This window comes from Culex quinquefasciatus, chromosome 3 (assembly GCF_015732765.1).
Source record: "Culex quinquefasciatus strain JHB chromosome 3, VPISU_Cqui_1.0_pri_paternal, whole genome shotgun sequence".
Taxonomy (NCBI): Eukaryota; Metazoa; Arthropoda; class Insecta; order Diptera; family Culicidae; genus Culex; species Culex quinquefasciatus.
In genome coordinates this window covers 199,187,591-199,208,807 of record NC_051863.1, presented here as the reverse complement: position 1 = coordinate 199,208,807, position 21,217 = coordinate 199,187,591, and the positions used below count along the sequence as shown (strand labels likewise).

General features: G+C 37.8%; 1 protein-coding gene across 1 annotated transcript in view; it reads right to left on the bottom strand.

Annotated features, from left to right (window-relative positions):
* The window catches only part of LOC6049337 (neural cell adhesion molecule 2), a 132,985-nt gene extending 115,004 nt beyond the window's left edge, over positions 1 to 17,981 (bottom strand). Inside the window, exon 1 of the mRNA XM_038261327.1 lies at positions 16,525 to 17,981. Within this exon, the coding sequence (XP_038117255.1) occupies positions 16,525 to 16,633 (109 nt within the window). The 5' untranslated portion in view covers positions 16,634 to 17,981. The remainder of the gene's footprint in view (positions 1 to 16,524) is intronic.
* Between the last annotated feature and the right edge of the window lie 3,236 nt (positions 17,982 to 21,217).

Sequence of the window (21,217 nt, the reverse complement as noted above, 5' to 3'; positions counted from 1 at the left end):
CAAAAGCAGTGCATAAAAAGTATAAGGTACGGTTCGTCCGACGATGAAAAGGAAGAAAGATAAAGTTTTTCTTTGCAATTTTCCCCGAGTATGCTTAAGGAATATACGCACGCGTAACAGAGTACTCTACTCTACTCCACTCACCCTGGCAATGCACCATACGAACCAGTGCGGTGATGTAACAGCACGGAACTTGATTACACCGAGGATTTTCGAGGGTTGTAGTCAGGGAGATTGTTTTCATGATGTAACACAAGATTTTCTTTCCTCCCAAATAACCACAAAATGCCCAGTGTTCAAAATCACAAAGCACGTTTATTTTTCATTCCTTCTCGTCCCATTGTTCTCAATGCCTACTTAGTCCATCAAACCCTTCTTCTCCTCACCCTCTTTTCCTCAAATGCCGCTCCACGGCCTCACCGTTGGCCGCTCCGCGACCGAAGACACCGCAACCTGCTTCCCGGAACCTGGCGAATCTTTCGGCGTGTCCGCCAGCTCCTGCGCGTCGCTGATTTTCTTCGAGCCGCCTCGCGGCCTCGCTTCTAGCGGCCTCCCGCCGCACGTGGTGCCCCGGGTTTCGAAGGGGTTGCGCCTGCCCAGCAGAAGGAACCGATTCCGCTTATCGGACGCGGCGGCCGGGATGAGCTGACCCGGGTTCGCGGCCGATGCTTGCGGACCGCGACGAACAGTTGCGCTCCTCCACAGAACAGCTCCTTTTTTACTCGCGTGTACTTTCGCGTACCGCAATTTTTTCCGGACCACCCAGCAGTCGAACGCGACTGTTCTCACTCCGATTCATCAAACGACTCCCCGAACAGCTCAGGTTTTCCGTCCGTCAACCCGAACTTGCTCTCTCCTTGGTCCCGCTCTCTCTCTCCCTCCTCCTTACTTTCTCGTGCACCGCTCTCCCAATCTCTCCGGCGGACCGGAAACAACGCCGATGTATTGGTGAGGACGCAATTGCTCGCGAGGGTGAGGTTTGGTTTGGGGACGTGAACTTATTTTTGGGTAAGCTTCTTAACTCTTAAGCAGTTTAACATCTTTTTATGGGGGTTTTCAAATCAAATTACATCCTAAATTCTACCAACGTTACAATGAGTTAAATTACTTCGACTTTGAAAATTCACTGTGTATTACCAACGTACATTAAACGGCAAACTTGCTAGCAAAAAAAAAGCTACAAATTACATCCCTTTTGTCAGCGCTTGGAATTTAGTCACTATTTTCCACTATGAAACTTCTGGCGTACACGAGACTCTGTAATGTAAAAAATGTCCTAGCAGCACACGTTAGGTTGATAAATCCTTCTTGATAATCTTCAAGATATAAAAAAAATCAATGGCTTCTGGTTCCAATCAGTCTAATACGGAGCATAAGATCGAGGTGCTCTTTGTTGCGTTGATTTTGTATAACCCCAAGGAAGGTTAATACGATAACTTATTGACACTTTGGCCACTCTGAAACCGATTCCGGAGCATCGGCAAATTGTATGGAAAAAGTTACGTAAAAATTCAAATTTTGATCACAGGAGGCTGAATAAGCAAAAAAGCGAAAAACTTCAACAAACGCAAAAAAAGGCAGAACGAATTTTGTCGAGTAAGGCTTGTTATTATTAAAATAAAACTTCGATCTTATCTTAAATTATGCAATTTGATTAATTTTTTTCATAAAATTATAAAATATCTGAATTTATGAAATTAATGAAAATGAAATTTGAAAGAGAACAATCATTTAAAATTAAATGTGAGGGGGAGAGGAAAAGGTTAAGAACCACTGTTGGGGGTGGGGACCACCCCCAAAAATCGAAATTTGAAAAAGTTAAAAAAAATATTGATTGTTTGTGTACATACTAGATATGAATTTTCCTGTACAGTGATCTATTTGATTAAAAATACAAAAATAAACGCTACACAATGTATTTTAAAGTGTTAACAATTTGTAGTAGAAGTATTTTCAATGATAATTTTAATATCTTCAGCATTTTTTCGCCCCTGATATATGAGGAAATTTTTGAAGGTACAAAAACTATTTTAAAATTTCAGAGAAATTCTCTTTAATTTGTATTCTAAGACTCTGGAAATCGGACGAATGGTTGCTGATATATAACCTTTCAAGTATTTCAGATTTAGGTTAAGGTAATTTTCAATTGTTTTCCAGTTTGTATCAATTTATCTTCTGACGATAGATTGGCAAGTTTTGGTTTAACTTTAAATGTCAAAAAAGGAAATGTTTTCGTATTTTTCCCAGTTTTTTTTTCAATATTTGAATGACAACATTTTAAAAATTTCAAAATCAACATTTTGAAATGATTTGCCTTGCTTTGACAAATCGTTCACTTATCTAAAGTTATCCAAATATCAAACTTTTGAATTTGATAACACAAAGTATGTTAGTTTACAAATCACTTTGGCTTTTATCAGTTTACTTTTTGTTAAACCTATACATTTTGTGAAAATAAACCCTATAAAATTCCCAAATTCTTAACGTATAAAATCACTAAGAAAAATTGTAATGGAAAGGAGACACGTACATCTAGAATATTTGCAAAGAAGATTTAAGTAAAAACTTGATAGCCTTAAAAAAATGTTTTGATCCTCTGAAAAATCCGATTATAAAACATGTAAAAATAACTTGTGGAAAGCGATACAATTAACAAACGTATTTTTGAGCGATTCTCTACAAGATCGGAAAATTTCAGGAATGTTTTATGTTTTTACATTGAAAATCAAACCATTAGTGGCTGAGACATCGCCATTAAAAAATGGAGGGCTGTTTGCGTGCGAATTGAAAAACTTCAATTATTTTTTTTTTTGTTTGAAACGGTCCTATAAGCTATTGTGTTTCATATGTTTATAGGGCCTTTCAAAAACACTGGAGTTTTCCTATTTCCTTTTTTAAGCGGATGTATCCCAGCAACCAGAGGTCAATGCCTCTTTAACAATTTTATTTGCAATGTTCTGAACCGAAAAAAATATTTTCTGTTTTTTTTTTAAATCGAATAACTTTACTTATTTCACTGAATTCAAAATTACGGTTGGTAAAAAGAGGCCTTTTATCAAAAAAAAAACTGTAATGTACCTTCCGATTGCAAATTTCAAATTATAAAAAAATTAGGTCAATACAAATTATGCATGAGATTCAAATCTTTTCTCCAAAAAAAATAAAAATCGGCGGCAAATGTTTGATCATATACCTCTATGGCTCAAAAGTTGAGGGTTTTGGTCACCTAGAACATATAAAAAAAGGTGCAGGTGGTTATGTTCTACATGACCAATATGACAAAGAACTTTGTACAAAACTCCTAAAAAATTATTCTATTACATTTTATTTTTAAATCATTGCCTATTTATTTAATCCTGAATAATTTATTCTAATTAAATGTTTCCAATCTTTGGCACCTCTGTGGAAAAAAATTGCCAAAACAAGTATGGTTCGGAAAATGCCACGGAACCGGCCACTCTAGGTTGTGGTCACCACAATCAAAATGGTTATTTTCATGTCCAGTATCAAAAACCATGAATTTTGATACCCATATTGCCCCAAGTCGGATGGTTCAATTAATGTCCTCCCGGTAAAACCTTCCCTTGGACACTGGCCACTCCGGGTGTGGCCAATCCGGTCAAAATGGCCATTTTAATTACCAGTTTCAAAAACCATGAATTTTGATACCCATATTGCCCCAAGTTGTATGATTCGATTAATGTCCTACCGGTAGAACCTTCCCTAGGGCACTGGCCACTCCAGGTGTGACCAATACTTGGTGCACATACTGTGTCGTTCAATGTGTGCGTGTGTGTGTGAGCAATAAAATTACCACCGTGGATCCGTCTTTGACGAAACCGCGATAGGCACTGAAATTTTCTGAGGCTAAGTGCTAGCTTATATAGTTCGCATGAAATGTGGCAACAGTGGTGCCAAACTCTCGCGTGAGAGTTTCGCGAAAGCAGGAGAGGAAGCAAAATTTGCACCATGTTGCCACATTTCATGTGAACTATATAAGCTAGCACTTAGCCTCAGAAAATTTCAGTGCCAACCGTGGTTTCATCGAAGACGGATCCACGGTGGTAATTGTATTGCCCATACACACACACGCACACATTGGAAGACACAGTTTGTGCACCAACTTGGGAGGAATTCTGTGTTAATGAAGATTGTAAGGATGGTCACCGGAAAACCAGAATGATTTGAGGCAATGGGGCTGGGACCACATGTATAGGATATTGGCCAAACTCGGAGTGGCCAGTGCCCTGGGAAAGGTTCTTCCGAGGGGTCATTAATCGAATCATACGACTTGGGGCAATATATGTATCAAAATTCATGGTTTTTGAAACTGTTAATGAAAATGGCCATTTCGATCGGATTGGCCACACCCGGAGTGGCCAGTGCCCTGGGAAAGGTTCTACCGGGGGGACATTAATCGAACCATACGACTTGGGGCAATATTGATACCAATATTACCCCAAGTCGTATAGTTCGGTAAATGTTCCCCCGGAAGAACCTTCCCCAGGGCTATGGCCACTCCGGGTGTGGCCAATCCGGTCAAAATGGCCATTTCCATTACCAGTTTCAAAAACCATGATTTTTGATACCCATATTGCTCAAAGTAGTATGGTTCGATTAATGTCCCCCCGGTAGAACCTTTCCCAGGGCACTGGCCACTCCGGGTGTGGCCAATCCGGTCGAAATGGCCATTTTCATTACCAGTTTCAAAAACCATGAATTTTGATACCCATATTGCCCCAAGTCGTATGGTTCGGTAAATGTCCCCCCGGAAGAACCTTCCCCAGGGCCATGGCCACTCCGGGTGTGGCCAATGTTCTACCAATGTGGTCCCAACCCCATTGCCCCAAATCATTCTAGTTTTCCGGTCACCTTCCTAACAATCTTCATTAGAACAGAATTCCTCCCAATTTGGTGCACATACTGTGTCGTTCAATGTGTGGGTGTGTGTGTGAGCAATAAAATTACCACCGTGGATCCGTCTTTGACGAAACCGCGATAGGCACTGAAATTTTCTGAGGCTAAGTGCTAGCTTATATAGTTCGCATGAAATGTGGCAACAGTGGCGCCAAACTCTCGCGTGAGAGTTTTGCGAAAGCAGGAGAGGAAGCAACATTTGCTACGTGCTTTCAGCCGGGATTTTTCTTGCATTCATTTTTTTTTTCATCTTAACTTTTAAGTACTTTAACAAAGTTTTATCAACTTTGTGAGGTAGTCAACTTGTACTTTAAGACTTCCCCTTTCGTTTGGTGTGTAAAACATAAAGATTGTTTGAATGGGGGGGGGAGATATAAGCACTTGAAAAACGACAGAAAATCGTTACACTTTCGCTTCGCGAAATTTTGGATTGACACCCGTAGACAGTGCCCTTAGGACAAAGTTCTTTGTCAAAATCTCAAAAATGAAAAAAAAACAGTTTTGAGAAATTGAGTTTTTGTGAAAAAAAACGTTATTTCAAAATCGGCCGTTCCGTTCCGTTTACTCATCGGAAAGACCCCCACAAAGTTTGAGCCAAATTAAAAAATACAGATAAAATCGATGTCCGGTTTCGGCCGGGAAATGCTCATTTGAATATTCCCATCGGTTTCTTTACACCAATCGAAATTGTGTTGGTTTCATGCTTATGTTGAAGTAGATCCAATAATGCTAAATAAACATTTTATGGTTGAATCCAAAAACGATGATCAAAAGTAACTTATGTATATATTTGAAGCAAATCAAATCACCCTAAGCACCGCGAAATTCCCCATCAAGCACAGCGAAAAAAAGAAAGTTACACCACCTTCAACCCCCTTTTTGCGAACATTCCCCCCATCAACTCGCTCTGCGTTTAACCCGTTTTTCCAGGGCTCAACCAGAATGTGGCAACCAGCCATACGGAAGAGCATCCGTTCGCGATATGCTACACCTCATCTCAATGGCAGCATCCCGCCACTCTCCATCCTCATCATCGCCCGTCCTCACACACACACACTCACGTAAACGTGCGCACACCGAATGGGAAGTGGTAATACATGTGTTAAATAAGCTTCTATCCAGAGGGGCCTTCCTGTTTCCATACAATCTTTCCCCCTCTCTCTCACACACACCCACACACATGCACCCGGATTGTGTCACAAACTCGATTCAAGCCACCATCCTTTGAGAATGAAGAGTCAATTCAAGAGTCACTCGTTTTTGTGTCGCTTGTCGGTGAGGTGGTGTTGGTGGTGGGGGTAGGGCGAGGTCATGATAGGATTGCCTCACTCGATGCGAAAGAGCAGTGGAGGGGGTCTACTGCTTTCATCTGGTTTGTTTGCTCAGAGCAGCATAACGATGGGGGGGGGGGCGGTGAGGGCGTCAGATTTTATGACACTGTTGGACTCTCGATTACGCTGCCAAGTGTGTGAATTTGGTGTTAATAAAGGGTTTGCCCAACCCCAGTTATGCTCGGACCATGTGTGGCACCCCACAATTACACACATACCGACAACGTGTGTGGGCGATCCATTCGGGCTGCTGGGCCAGACGAGAAAAGTTTGCTTCACCAACAGTGCCACAAAAGTTTGTCTTTTTCCGGAAGGGCCAAAGTGACGGAGAGAGTCGTTGATCCCTCTGCTGGGCGCTTCCGCTGGGCGATGATTTGGGGAAAGTTACTGGGCGAGAAGAGAAAAAAAAAGCAAATCCGAAAAGGGGACAGTACTTATCGCACTCAGTCATTGTGAGAATTAATGTCATTCACCGCGTCGTGATAAAAGTTTCCCAAGCGGTTGAGGGAGTAAATCTGCTGAAGTACGAAAAATGTGGTCAGCTCCGGCAAAAAGCGTGACAAAGGATTTTTGAATTGAAATATGGATTTTCTGAACGTCTAAGGATTTAAAGTTGTTGATCATGCTTTTGAAAATGTATCACGTCAAGTCAAGTCTGACGAATACATTTAAATATGTTATTTCTATAAAATATCTGTCATTTAAATTATCGAAATCCATGTTCTAAAATAAATAGGGTGAGGGATATCCAAAATAATAGGCTAGGGCAAATATAAGTAATAAAATTTTCCAAGCGCGATTGTTTGTCTGCATAATTTATTCAGGTATGATTTGACTTTTTTTTTAAAGAACATTACTAAAATTATACTACCAAAATAACATATTTTGTTGTCGATTTGGGTGGCTCTTTCTTCGGGTGGTAGTGCTTAAAAATAATTTCGGAATAAAATATTGGAAAATTGCGACCCTCAAAATCCTGAACAATCATTGAAAATATGTTTAGCTGTAGGACCACCGAATCAGCAAACAAGGTTTTTATTTAATCTGTAAGTGTACTCAGCTAAGTTTTTAAGATGTCTTAGTAATTTTCATCAAAAGCCCAACTTATCACAATTTTTTAAACGTGGCAAGCTAAAATTGGTTCAGTTTTGATTTTATTTAAAGGTGGTTTATGCAAAAATCGTAAAAACCGGCTCCGTGGCTTAATGGTTACGGCTTCTGCCTCACAAGCAGAAGGTTCAGGGATCAAAGCCCGGTCGGTACCTTTGAAATTTGGAATCAGGAATTGGAACAAAAACGAAACTGAACCAGGTGGGTTTCGAACTCACACCTCTGGATTGATGGTCTGGGACTCTAACCAGTCGGCCATCTGAAGGTTATAAAAGATGTTGCATTCTTCTCATAATAAATACGCTCTGATCCCTGATTTGCCTGAAGGGATTGGAAGTCTTAAGATAGATCTAGGATCCGTCTGGTGCTTGCTTCTATGTTAAGGCGGGGTCGGACAATGCCCAACGACCTCGGAATTGGGCCGCTAGGATCTCTGCCATTCTGAAATGGGTCGTTGGAAGCAGCGCGAGGGCTATCACCACCTAATACCCGGGACTCAGATATGTTGTATCAGCATTCGGCATATACAAAGTCTGATACAAAATACAAAAAAAAAAAACTTTCCCATAATTTCGCTACCGGTTAGCGGGTATTGGATTGGACCACACACACACACACACACACAAGGTGGTTTATGCAAAAATCGCTTATAAGCGGAATTTTATTTACCATTTTATTTCAGTCTGATTATTTTGGCTAGGCTATCATGCCTAATTTGATCAAATCTGTGCATTTTTGATCTCACGTGAAATCGCTGTTTAGTTAAACATAGTTGCTGTAATTAATTTTAGACTAAAACTTTTGCTATTCTGAAACATGTTTTAAAAAGCTGTTTAAAACATTGATTAATCTTTCAAAAACGAAAAATACCAAGTTAAACCATTTTTCAACTTATCATATATTTTTGACTACATGTGCTTCTTTCCATGACATTTTGCTTTAAAAGTATGTTTTACAACAATTTCAGATACACTCGATTTGAATCCCTAATTTTAATAAAAGTTCAAAATATTTTTAAACGAGTTCGAACATGCTAAATATGAATATCATTACAGAATAGGGCATTTTAGATTTTTTTCAGTTGATTATAAGTTTTTTTTCCATTGAAATATTTAAATTTCTTGAAAAAAAAATAGTTGCAACGGCCTTACTCAAAAAATGTATTAAAATGTGAACCTGATGAAAATTCATCGGAAACTGATAAAAATTCACCAAATCCTGATGATCATCATTTTTTTTCTATGTAGCTGCCAGAAATAAAAAATTAATGATTGCAAATGATTCTTTGATATTTTACCAAAACTGATAAGGGACCATCCACAAACCACGTGGACACTTTTTTGGAAATCTCACCCCCTCCCCCTCGTGGACAATTGTCCATACAAAAAAACTTTTTGTATGGATCGTGGACAATCGCCATACCCCCTCCCTAAAGTGTCCACGTGGTTTATGGATGGTCCCATAATACTTTTTACTTGAAAACTGTGACAAATAACCATTAAATTTAAAAACAATTTCAAACCAATGGAGGCTCAATGGTTTCAATATTCATTCATTTTTTTAATGCAATCTGGCAGCTGGATCCACTTGTTTCGTGTAACATGACCGATGCATTGGAAAATAATCATAAATGGTTGAATTCGAATAATATACCTACCGCAAATAAAAAAAAACTGTTGTTCGAGGCACTTGCTTCTGCTGAATAATTAACGAATTGTTTTATAGGAGATATGGTAAAAGACTAGCAAAAACTAAAAAACAGATGTTCGACAAAAAAAATCAAAATGGTTTGGGATAAATCAAAAACCCAAATCAAGTTTGTGCAAACAATACTCAAAGCTGAATGTGTTTCTAATTTGTTTCGTCATTTTAATTTTACCACAAAACTCTCCACTTCGGTATCTGAACTCTGTCTCATCAGCTTAACTGTCGACGTTTTCAAAACCATTTACATATTCATTGCATTCCAAAACTTATCCATTTCGGTGCTCCGATGCGCAAAAGCTACCCACAGAGTATGGTAGATGGTACACCCAAAGTTAAAGAACGAGGGGATAGTCCTCACGAAAAGAAACGTGAGGAAAGTGCTATATTGCGAGAGTATAGTCCTCTCGCGTGTTCATTCGTTTATTGGAATAGTTCATCCTATGAGTGGCTTATATGGACAAACGACCGCCATTTAGTCACCGAACCACGGTGGCCCATACGGCAAAGGCACGGTTCAATATGCCGAAGGTCTTGGGTTCGAGTCTCGGTACTGGTACTTTTTTTTTTGATAGATGAACTTTTTTGGAAAATGAACCATGAGTAAAGTACTCTCGGTAATTTCGGGATTTATCCTCTCCGTCCGCACACAGTACCATTTTACTACCGAATCGTGCTCTTTATCCTCTCGTATGCCGATGCCCAGTTCTGGGTGTATCAAAACCGTATCGTTCCTTACATGTCGCCCGCCGTCTCACGTTGAAGTGAACGACAGGACTCTTCCACCCTTCAGTGTGCTTGCACAAACACATACGACGGCTATCAAATTTCTAATTCACTTTCTAATCCCGGTAGATCCAGGTTTTCCGTCTCCATTTTGGAAGCACTTTGTCCGGAGTTGCCTCTCGGAGGGATATTTACTGGGAATCTGAGTAGCTTCTACTTTAGGAGTGCCTCGCACACACACGAACACACACACTCGGGGATCAATTACTCAATTTATAACTTTTATTGCCGCAGTGAGACGCACCCAACTCGTGGGAGGAGGATGCGAGTGCTTTCTTGTGATCCCTTAAAACGTTTTTTGTCTGGGGATGGAGTTTGTAAAATTTCGCCTGCATTTTTTTATGTTCTAAAAGCGTCTTATATTCTATTAACAGCGCCTAACATTTCCCTTGATGGTTTTTATGCCGTTGGTGACGTTTAATAAAAATAGCTTGGGTTCAGTGCTTATGTGGGCTCAACACAAATTATGCTTAGATATTTTCGTTACATTTTGGGACAAATATATCATAATTTTTATTTTTGGGCACCAGCGGTGTTTAAAATACTTTCATTTTTGACGTTACTAGAAACCATCCCATAATAGGCTATGGTTGAGCTGAGACGATTAAAAGTGTATTTGTTCAAAATTGAGGTATCAGTATCAACTCTCATTGTTGCAAATTTATTTTGAAAAAAAAACGTTTCTTAATCCACCATTAGGTTAGTGGTGCCTTCCTCACATTTACAAAGTAATAATGAAAATAAGTTTATGAAAAAATATATACGGGGTCGTGCATAAACCACGTGGCCTTTTTTTGGAGAAATTTTGACCCCCTCCCCCTCATGGTTTTCGTGGTTTCACGCCAAACCCCCTATATGGCCACGTGGCTTTTTCCTCCCAGGTGAAAAATCTTAAAAAAACAAAATAAGTATAGATTTCAAAAATGTTTATCCACAAATGATGTACCGTCAGTGGTGGTGACTTTTGGTCAAAAACGATATGACTGTTGTTATTTTAATACAATAAAAACATTTCAAATTATATCGAAATAAATTTTGTTGGGGAATGCTCCTGAATTTACCAACATTTTCCCAGAATATGGCTAGTATAATCACACCGTTCATAAATTCCAATCGTTTTAAAATTAACTCAAACTCACCCTTTAGAGAGGGTGACATTGGGTCAAACAGAAAACAACACCATTAAAACCAATTTAATAATATATAAAAAAAACTGAAATTCACTTAAAAGTGTGAAAAAAGTATGATATCACAAAGTTTAAGGTAAATAATAACAGTATAACAATTTATTGAAATGGTACAGAAAGTAAAAAATACTCTCAACAAAACAAGCAACTTAGTAAAACATATGTATTCAAAATTATGGAATTGCAGTGCAATTAATTGCATCCAGAATAAATGTGCTTTAAGAATTAAATCTATTTCGATATATAAACAGCATTCATGATTTAATTTAAATGCGCTTTAAAATATTTTCTTAAAATTGAAATTAATTAAAAAGAAAAGTTTTGTTTCAGGAAAAAAATAATTTCATTTTATTTTAAGGAAAATATCTAGTTATGAAAGCTCCTAGTTAATATTTATTTTATTCCAAACATTCATAAAAATCCAAACTAAAGCAACTTTTCTTTTTAATTAAGCATGATTGATTCCAATGATTCAGTGTGTCCAAAAAAGTCGAGCTGTTTAATTTTTTTCTCCATACAAGAATCAGAGACAGGGACAAACATTCAATATTACGACCTTTTGAAATGTTAGTATTATTTTTTTTTGAAAATATTGATTTCGAAAAGATCGGAAAATTTCACGAAAGTTTTATTCATAAACATTGAAAATCGCACCATTAGTTGCTGAGATATCGACAGAAGAAAATTATGGGTTGTTTGAGTAGTAAACATCCATTTTTCTGTTTTAAAATCTTTGCATGGCAATATCTTAGCAACAAGGCAACAAAGAATTTTCTCAGCATTTCAAAAATATTTTTTTTAAATTAATAACTGCAACTTATTTTAAAAAAAGTTACCTAAAAATAGCTATAACTTGAAAACGGTGCACTTTATGAAAATTTTACTTATGTACTTTTAAATTGCAAATTCGATTTTACATCGAAAAATAAAATTGAAATTAAGTTGCGGCCAATACTTCGATTTTTTTTAATCATCATTTTTTAATCATTCAAAAATTCATAACTCGAACAACGATTTTTTGCCCGTTCTGAAAATTTCTGAAATGTTGGCAAAATTTAAAAAAAAATAAAAATAGTGTTTTTTTTGCAAATCATGTTTTAGTGACAAAAAGTGAAATTAAAAATCAGCAAAGTAAATTATCATTTACCATTTTTTTCAGTGTAGTCCTTATCCATACCTATAACTTTGCCGAAGACACCAAATCGATCAAAAATTTCTTAAAAAAGATACAGATTTTTGTAATTTTCATTGCTGCCAAATTTGTATGGAAAACTATATGGACAAACTAAAGATGCAAAATGGCTTGGGCACCAAAAAAGGTTTCAGACGGATTAAAAAAAAAATCAAAAAATTAAAATTTAAGAATAAAGACCGATTTTGTATAGAATTGCTCGAAAATCGATTTCGTGTCTTTGGAAAATTTGTAGACAACGCGCTAAAAATCATTCTTTTAGTCATGGACATCCAAATTGTTTAAGTCTTTCTCTTACTTTAAATTGATTTTGCTATCGACTACGTGTTTCGATAAATTTAAAAAAGATAAAGCTAAAATTTATTTATTATTTTACATTTTTTCGGTTGTTTAAATTGGCAATTATCTACGATTTAAGATTTTTGATCCAACTTTTGGTTGGAGATATTACCTCAAAATAAATACAAAAAAAAAATAAATAAGGTAATTTTTCAATCTTTTGAATATCTTTGAAATTATTAACACTGGGACGCCCAACGCATGTCCCACGGATGCCAAAGCCTCCCTAAAACGTTGGAACGGTAACTTCAACTCACAGGTTTTCGGGCTTGTCTCCACGGATTTTCGGGCGATTTTTTTTTTTATTAGAGCAAACAAAAGTTGGAACGACGTTTTTGATCGCATAAATTACAGATTTGATCATATCGAATTCTGCAACGTTTAAGGATCATCTAGACATCCTTATAATTCACTCAAAAAAATGGCCCGAGAACCAGCGAGTTGAAAGTACCGTTCCATCTTTTTTAATGAATTTTATTTATGTTGATCTTGACGGCATTGTATTGAAATTTATTTCACAAATTGATATTGGCATTTGAAAATTAAGTGACTCTTTAAAACTTAAATTATTTTAATGTGTCTATATATTTGAGTGGTTTTATCTCAAATATGAAGTTGAGGGTATAGTATATTTTCTCAGCTTAACCCTAATATTTTAGGAAAGGGCACCTTTGGCCCCTATTTTTTATCTTCAAATGTTATGCAATATAACAATCCGAATTGTGTAACCCATGAAAAAAGGAATATATTTTATATCAAAATATTCATCAAATTTTTTTGGTGAATCTTAAAGTATGTATCGTTCGTTTTTTCGTTACTGGTTGTTTTTTAATGTTAGACGTTTCACTTGCAAATGAGGTAGTGAAACTGAAATTTTGCGCGATAATCCTGAAATTGGGGTTTTTGGTTTCTTTGAATTAAAAAAAAATTATGCATGAGAGAGGAGATACAAGATATCTTGAGTTTGTTTTAAGTTTCAAAAGGAAATCTTTCGATTAAGATTCTTCGATCACTTATAGGACCAGCTACGGTAATTAGCTAAGATCTGAGATTTTGATTTTTTTTTCGCAGAGAATCATTTTTAGACACTTCATTTATAATACATATTTAGTTTTTTGCCTTGTTACGAAAATCTTATAAAATTGTCAGCAATATTTATTTTTTAAGATGTTCCAAAATAGAACTATCGAAGACTACATCTACTTTCAATGCAAATTTGCAAGCACATTTTTAGCTACTTGATACCATCAACAAAAAAATGAAATTGTGTTTGCATTTTGGTACGCATTTTTTAGGGTTTATTAACTTTGGATACTGTCTCTTTATTTTTAACAGCTTTTAAACTTTTGCAAAACGTAGTTACATGAGTATTAAAAGTGTACATTCAATTACAGGCTCAAAGTATTGATATATACATAATTCAATATTGAATTGGCATAATATTTTGAAATACATTGAAATATAAGTAATAATTTTAAACACAATAATTGTATGGTTTTGAAGTGTAACAAAAATGTATGCATATAAGTAAATTCAAAGCGCGTATTTTTTTGTTTTTTTTAAGAAAAGATTTTTTTATAAAGGCCACGTGGTCAGCCGTCGACCCCCCCCCCTCCCCCCATGGTTTTTCATGGTTTTTTTCGTTCGGATTTCGGACCCCCTCCCCCCCCCTAAGGAGACCACGTGGTTTATGCACGACCCCTACCTGATACAGACTTTTCCAGAAAACATGCAGACTCTCATTTGAAGCAATGTGACAACCGGGCGTTTCGCATCTGGCGCGACTCTCGCACGTAAACAAAAGGACCCGGCCTTTTGAGGTTAGGCAAAAAATCACCCTTTTTTGTATCTACAAAAATCTTTTTCTTGGCATAACTTTTTAAATACTTAACTAAGCAGAATAAAATTTAATAGGGTCTTAGGGGACCCCAAAACGAACAGAATAAGGCGAATCCGGCCAAAATCGGTTCAGCCAGTTCTGAGAAAATCGTGTGGAAAAAAATCATGTCTACACACATCCCCACAGACATTTGTTCAGAATTTGATTCTGAGTCGATAGGTATACGTGAAGGTATATCTAGGAGTCGTATTTAAGAAGTTCATTTTTCGAATGATTTTATAGCCTTGCCTCAGTGAGGTGAGGAAGGCAAAAACACTATGGTTTCTTAATGGTTAGATCCAACGTAACGTCATGATCACTAAATAAAATATCTAAAATTTCTGTCGATATGGTTCACACTGCACAGAAAAAAGTAAAATAAACTTTCTAGGATGTTTTACGGGCTGACTAGAAGTATGAAAAGATGGTCTTACTAGGTCTTACAGTAAAAATTTTGTTTTGTAAAAGATGTCAAAATTTCCATGCCATGTGTTTGGCTTGGACAAATTTAAGTATTAGAATTCATAAGTTAATTAGAATAAGTGCGTAACTTACGACCGTTATACGTACTTTTCCAGGTGATATGATACCTTTCCATGGATTCAAATTCCAACGCTAAGTACAGCTTTCTAAGTTAATTTGTTGTAGACAGGCCAATAGGCATAAAACAACTTTTCCTTTGGCCTTACTTTTTTAAGGGAATGGTTTAGACCCTCTTCTTTATATTATTTATATAGTAAATATGAATCTTTTACAAGAGCGTCATGCATTTCAAGGTTATTTCATAAAGTGCAGCCAGAAACCTGCTGAAAATTGCATGTTCCGTAAGTGTGGCACAATTGGCCAGACACAGAGTTTCGTATTTTATTCATATAATTCCCCCTACAAAGCACTTACCATTATATTTATAAATAACTCGGAGTATTTGGCTCGGTAGATGCACGTCTCCTTCCTTCCCTGTTAAATCTATGAATTGTGAGCTCCGTTCACAGGATTTGTCACATCGACGCCGTTGTGCTAACTTGTCGTACGTCGCTTTTTGACGTTCCGAGAAAAACGCGTTTTAATGTACGACGTTGAATAAACAAAAACGAGAGCACGCAATGTAAACAAAGACGTTTTGTTTGGTTTACCATTCTGTGCATTGTGCTGAAGTTTGGTTGAGTTTGGTTGCTGTAGTCCCGAGTTTTAACAACACAACTCGACATTTTTGAAGTTGATGTCACTAAAAACCTCAGTTTCGTCAAGGTATGATAGATTAAGACTCTCTGAACACGCTTCAATAGACAGAATTGAATTTTAGTGGATTCAATGCCAATAAATAAAATTTTAAATTTGGTTAAAAATTCTATGGAATTATCTTAAGTGACCATGCGTACCCACGTTTAGGTTGTGCGCATGGTTGCTTATATGAGGGAACGCATGGTTGTTTGACATGATTCCATAGCATTTACCCCCAAATTTACAATTTTATTTATTTGCAGAGAACTCCTTAAAAATTAATACTGTTGATTGAAGTGTGTTCAGGGAGCCCAAATCTATCTTACCTTAACGAAACTGAGGCGTTTACTGACATCAACTTCAAAAATGTCGAGTTGTGTTATAAATGTTTACGGTAGTCGAGCTTGTACCTGTATCAAACGCGTTCTGGCCTGAAATCCCTTTGGCCAATTGCCAAACTTACATCATTTTGCAGGCTGTGTCAAGATAGTAAGACAAGACTGAAACTTCTTTCGTATGAAAAAAGACAAAAATGTACGGAATTTTTTCAGTTTTTATTGAATATATCAGGATTGACGTACGACAAGTTAGCACGATAGCGATGACATGCGTTTAATGCAACGCAGTAGGATTTGCCGCATTGTTATCAAACAATGCCTTCGCTTTCTATTTGAAAATATTTTTCAATCATGTGAATGATTTTCGCAAGATTTATTTACAAATATAAAACATAATGAAAGTAGAATCAATATACAAATTAATTCCTATTTATATTCGATTGCAAAATATCGTAAAAATAGAATGTCCCAGTATTTGTAGAAATCCCTGAAATTGACAGAAAATAAACAACAATATTACCTTTTCTCCGATGCCGTCCAGTATTTTGCAAGTTATTATCCAGAAAGTATCCATCCAGCGAGTTGAACAGCGTCAACAGATACACTAGCACGAGCTTTTCCAGCCACATTTTCCTATCCTGCACCTATCTTACAAACACACATACACCGAAACCCAAACCTCATCCACACACACCCACGCCTACGCCCGACGTTAGTCGGGGATGTTGTTTTTGGAGGCTCTCGCGGGCAGCAGCAGCAGCTTTTTATTTTCCTTTCCCTTCCAGTGAAGCTTTGTTTTGAGGCCGTTGTTTTATTCTTTGCTTTTCTTTTTTTGTTTGGGTTTTGTAAAGTATCGACACACCACTTGCCGGCGTTTTTTTTTTTTTGTGTGCTGCCTTCTTCTCACTAAATGTTTTTCTTGCTCTTCCAGCGTTGTTTCACAGATGGATTAGGCAGGCTTTCCACGCCCAGGGAGGAGGCTGCCGATGGTTTCCTAGAACAACAGCGTTGATGCTGCGCCGGGAGTGTGTGTCTATGGCTGGAAAACAATTCAACTTTTACGATTATTGCAACCAGCGGCGGCAGTAGCAGACGGTGAAGAGAGAGGACGAAACCGGAAAGCTTTCAGGACTTTGGAGGAAAACTTACACGCAGGCAGCACACTTTTGAAAGCAACACGGAAAGTGTTTAGCATATAAATGAACGCTTAATTTATGGTTATGACTTCAAGTTGGAGGCCAGGAGTTTCGAGATTAGCGAGGGGAGAGAAATTTAAAAATGGTGTTTGAGTTTTATTCGGCTTTCAACCTGGGAGCTTGGAGACCAGCAGGGGCAGCAGGGGCAGCAGTGTCGGTGTAAATTGTAATCCTGATTACACGCTGTTAGTTCGGTCTGATGCAGATTAAGTCATGCCACACCGTCGCTGGTGGTTTCGAAACGGGTGTCAGTCACGTGATCGGCTAACGTGGAAGCACCTTCACATTCTTGCGATGATTCTTGGTTGGTGGATATTTTCCCATCACTATTGATTCAACACTGACACATAATTTCTAGACACTTCTGGGACCTTGCGCTGTTCTACTTCACCACTAATCGCTCTCTGCTTCAATCTTCATTTTGCACACTTTGAATTATTAAATGCTTGCTCTCCTCGATTTGGGCAGTGTTCTGCAGGTCCAACCGCCACACGTCCCTGGTTTGGGTCATCCCCCGAGGGGTCACCTGAACCCATGTCCCAGCGGTGACATCACAACAGCCTGGAAGAAGCACAACAACTATGCCGCTGAAAGGAGAGCGCAAAAAAAAGGACAATCCTCAACCCCTTTCCACTACCGGCGACCACTAGCGCCAACAGTCCATAATTTGCACAGTATCCTTTCTACCCTCGCGGGACACACGGAACAGACGGTGGGTGCTACGAGAACCGACTCCACTGGCTTTCGGAGGACATCAACCGAACCGACCGAACACACGGGACTCGTACAAGCGACTGAACCGTGGAGTTTGATTCGGCAATCCTGCTGATTTTGCATCCTTGCCGACGACGAGAAAGACGACGGGATACACACGTGAGCCATAGCTCAGACTGCTCGAACCGGCGCCACTGCGCATGTCCTGGTGCTCGAATGTTGAGCAACTCCCTTCGTTTTGCTGCTATTGCTGACGTATTGCAGCCGGCGACAGTTGCGACCTGACCGTCGACAAGGTAGCAACGATTCAACCAACTCTGTGCCAAACCTGGAAGCCAAAACCCAGCTGTTTACGTAACCGACGTCCTCCAAAATCCGAAACCAATTACGGAACCCCTACACCCAGGGAACTCATGTGTCTGTGGTCTAATAATATACGATGTAAAGCGATCTCGTCCCAGGCCGCACCTAAGCTGGCAAATATTTTGATTGGTTTCAAGACGTACCTATATTAGAGTCCTGCCCCTCCCGGCAAAGAGAAAGACGAACCTGCTTTGGAGACATGCCAGCAGAACCGCACGCCCACAGAGGAGCAGCCAACTTTGGAGACCAAAACAAATTCATAAATGGTCTGGCCGGTTACGAGACGGTTACGAGCCCGTAGCACGGCATAGAAAAGGGATTGTTTATTCATTACTTTCCGTTTTCGCCGTTTTTGAGCGAGATGGCGTTTACACGGTGGTACCGGTGCTGGATGATGGCAAACAGCTCCTTTGGGGAGGGTGTTTAAATTAGAGACACAGCAACTGTTTGTCAAGGCCGGCGTTATGCAAGGCTCTTTGAAGCAGGGAGTCTTTCCGTGGAATGACTAATTAGGAAACGAGATGGCAGGGTTCAATGAATGTTTGCAACATGATGCGAAAATGGTTGTCACTTAGATGTGAATTAGGGTTGATGGTTTTTTTTAAATGCCATATTAACAATAACAGTAGTTGTTGTTGATAACAGTTAGGAACTTGTTATGCAGTCGTTAGTTCTTAAAAATCCATAGTCTTTAGAGCAATTCTCTACGAAATCGGTTTTTTTTTAGAATTTTTATTTTTGTATTTTTTAATCCAAATGAAACTTTTTTTGTGCTTTCGGTATGCCCAAAGAAGCTATTTCGCATCAGGCTTCATCCATAAAGAACGTCACGCTAAAATCAGCCAAAATTTGCCCCCCCCCCCTTTGTCGCGCTTTCCCTATGCTTATAACACGCAATGTCACACTTTCTCAGACCCCCTTCCCCCCCTAGAGCGTGACATACTTGATGGATGACGCCTCATTAGTTTGTTCATATAATTTTCTATACAAATTTGGCAGCTTTCCATACAAAAATGATATGTGAAAATTGAAAAATCTTTATCTTTTGAAGGATTTTTTTTGATCGATTTGGTGTCTTCGGCAAAGTTGTGGGTATGGATCTGGGTGTTGAATAGTGGTTGCAAGAATAAAAATGTGTGGCGGTGTGGCTTTCGAGGAAGTGGAGTTGAAGTCAAGAAATCTTATTAGGTTGCAGGCGAGATCGACATTTTAATCATTTTACATAAATGGAAGTTTTTTATGAAGTCGATGCGGTTGTATCCATCCAGAAGCTGTCTTAATTGTTAGATTCCGTTTGAAAACCTACTGATTTAGTGAAAATCTTCTCTGTTTGTTGGATCAGCTTTGCTGTCATGATTTTCGCTAAACCACGAAGAGCTGCAGGATTCCAAAATCAGCCAGGGAATTTATTTGCGATATCGCAGAATGACACCCTCGCCGCAGTTCTTCGTCATACGTGAAAAAGAAAAACCTCTTCTAATTGATCGAAACTTGAAAATACACACTATTTTCCAGCAAAAAATGTCAAAATCTAGATAAAATAAAACACTTACTGCTGATCATAAAACAGCTCATTCATCAGTAAGAAAAAAGTCGAAGAAATAAAAAGCTCTAGCAAGCAACTCTTAATTGTTCATGTCTCTGAAAAAAGTTGCTTGAATAGTGTCAAACAGCAAAGCCCGATTCTTTAGATTGTTAAAAAAATCCTAGATAATCGATTTTCCTATACAGAAATGTCATGTATGATCAATTTCGTACCTCACAAATAGCAAGTCAAACATATATTTTTATTTATTTTTTGTTGCAAGCGTTTTTATACGTTAATTGTTGAACAAATTTCATAAGGCTGTGGGATTTTTCCAGCGTTCAAGAGTTCCCAAAAAATGCATTTTTTAGGAAAGATCTTTTTCGTCTCAACTCATCACAATGAAGATGAATAGATTATTGGAATTATGTAAGTATTAATTTCTTTCAGCTTTCAACATCAGACAAAAAATTTATAAGTTATTGCATTTTTTGTCTGAAGTTGAAAGCTGAAAGAAATTAATACTTATATAATTCCAATAATCTATTCATCTTCATTGTGATGAGTCAAGCCAAAAAAGATCTTTCCTAAAAAATATTTTTCAAATGAGCTCAAAGGATTATACAGTCATTCCATGCGATCAATTTTAATTTTTCTATGATTTTTTTTAACTTCGGTCGATCTGTAGACTGTTCCGAATTAGTGGGAAGACTACGGTATGTAATTTTATCAATCATTTTCAGTGAATTAAACTTATATTTTCAGTTTGATTGTGTAGTTTATTTGAAAGCATTATTTTTCTGCCGCCTTATCTTTAACTTTGGCCAATGTTTGACACTAAACAAAATTCCTTAATACATTATTTTCATATTATCAAGACCAACCCAGACAAACTGAAATTATCTCTTTAAAACTCCAAAACATTGAATCGACCCAGAACTTTTCCTGAGTTCAACCCAAACTACAGCGAAATCTTAAATAGAGACATGAAACAGTATCCAGCCAAGCTCGGTCCATTTCTGTAATCCATGTTCTCTTTGGCTTCTCTCTGACAAAACTTTTTCCCACAAAAAAAAACTTTCCTCTGCACGACTTGAAAATTTTCGCCGCTTTCAGTTGCCCATTTTGCAGCCACTTTCCAGTAGTCGTCATCGTCGTAGGATCTTTGCACTTTGCGATTCCGGTTCCGGATCACTGCATAGAAATGCTCTGTACCTGCCTTTTAAGATATGCGATTTTGTGAGAACTGAAAATTACCCTGAAGAAATGTTTGAATTTTCAAAGTTAATATGTGATTGGATTTTTTTTTTCAATTTGAATTACGATAAAAAAACGTTAAATAGAACTAATATTATACAACCAAATTAAACTCATTCAAATATACTCTTTTTACTGTGTAGCATTCGCCTCTGGTA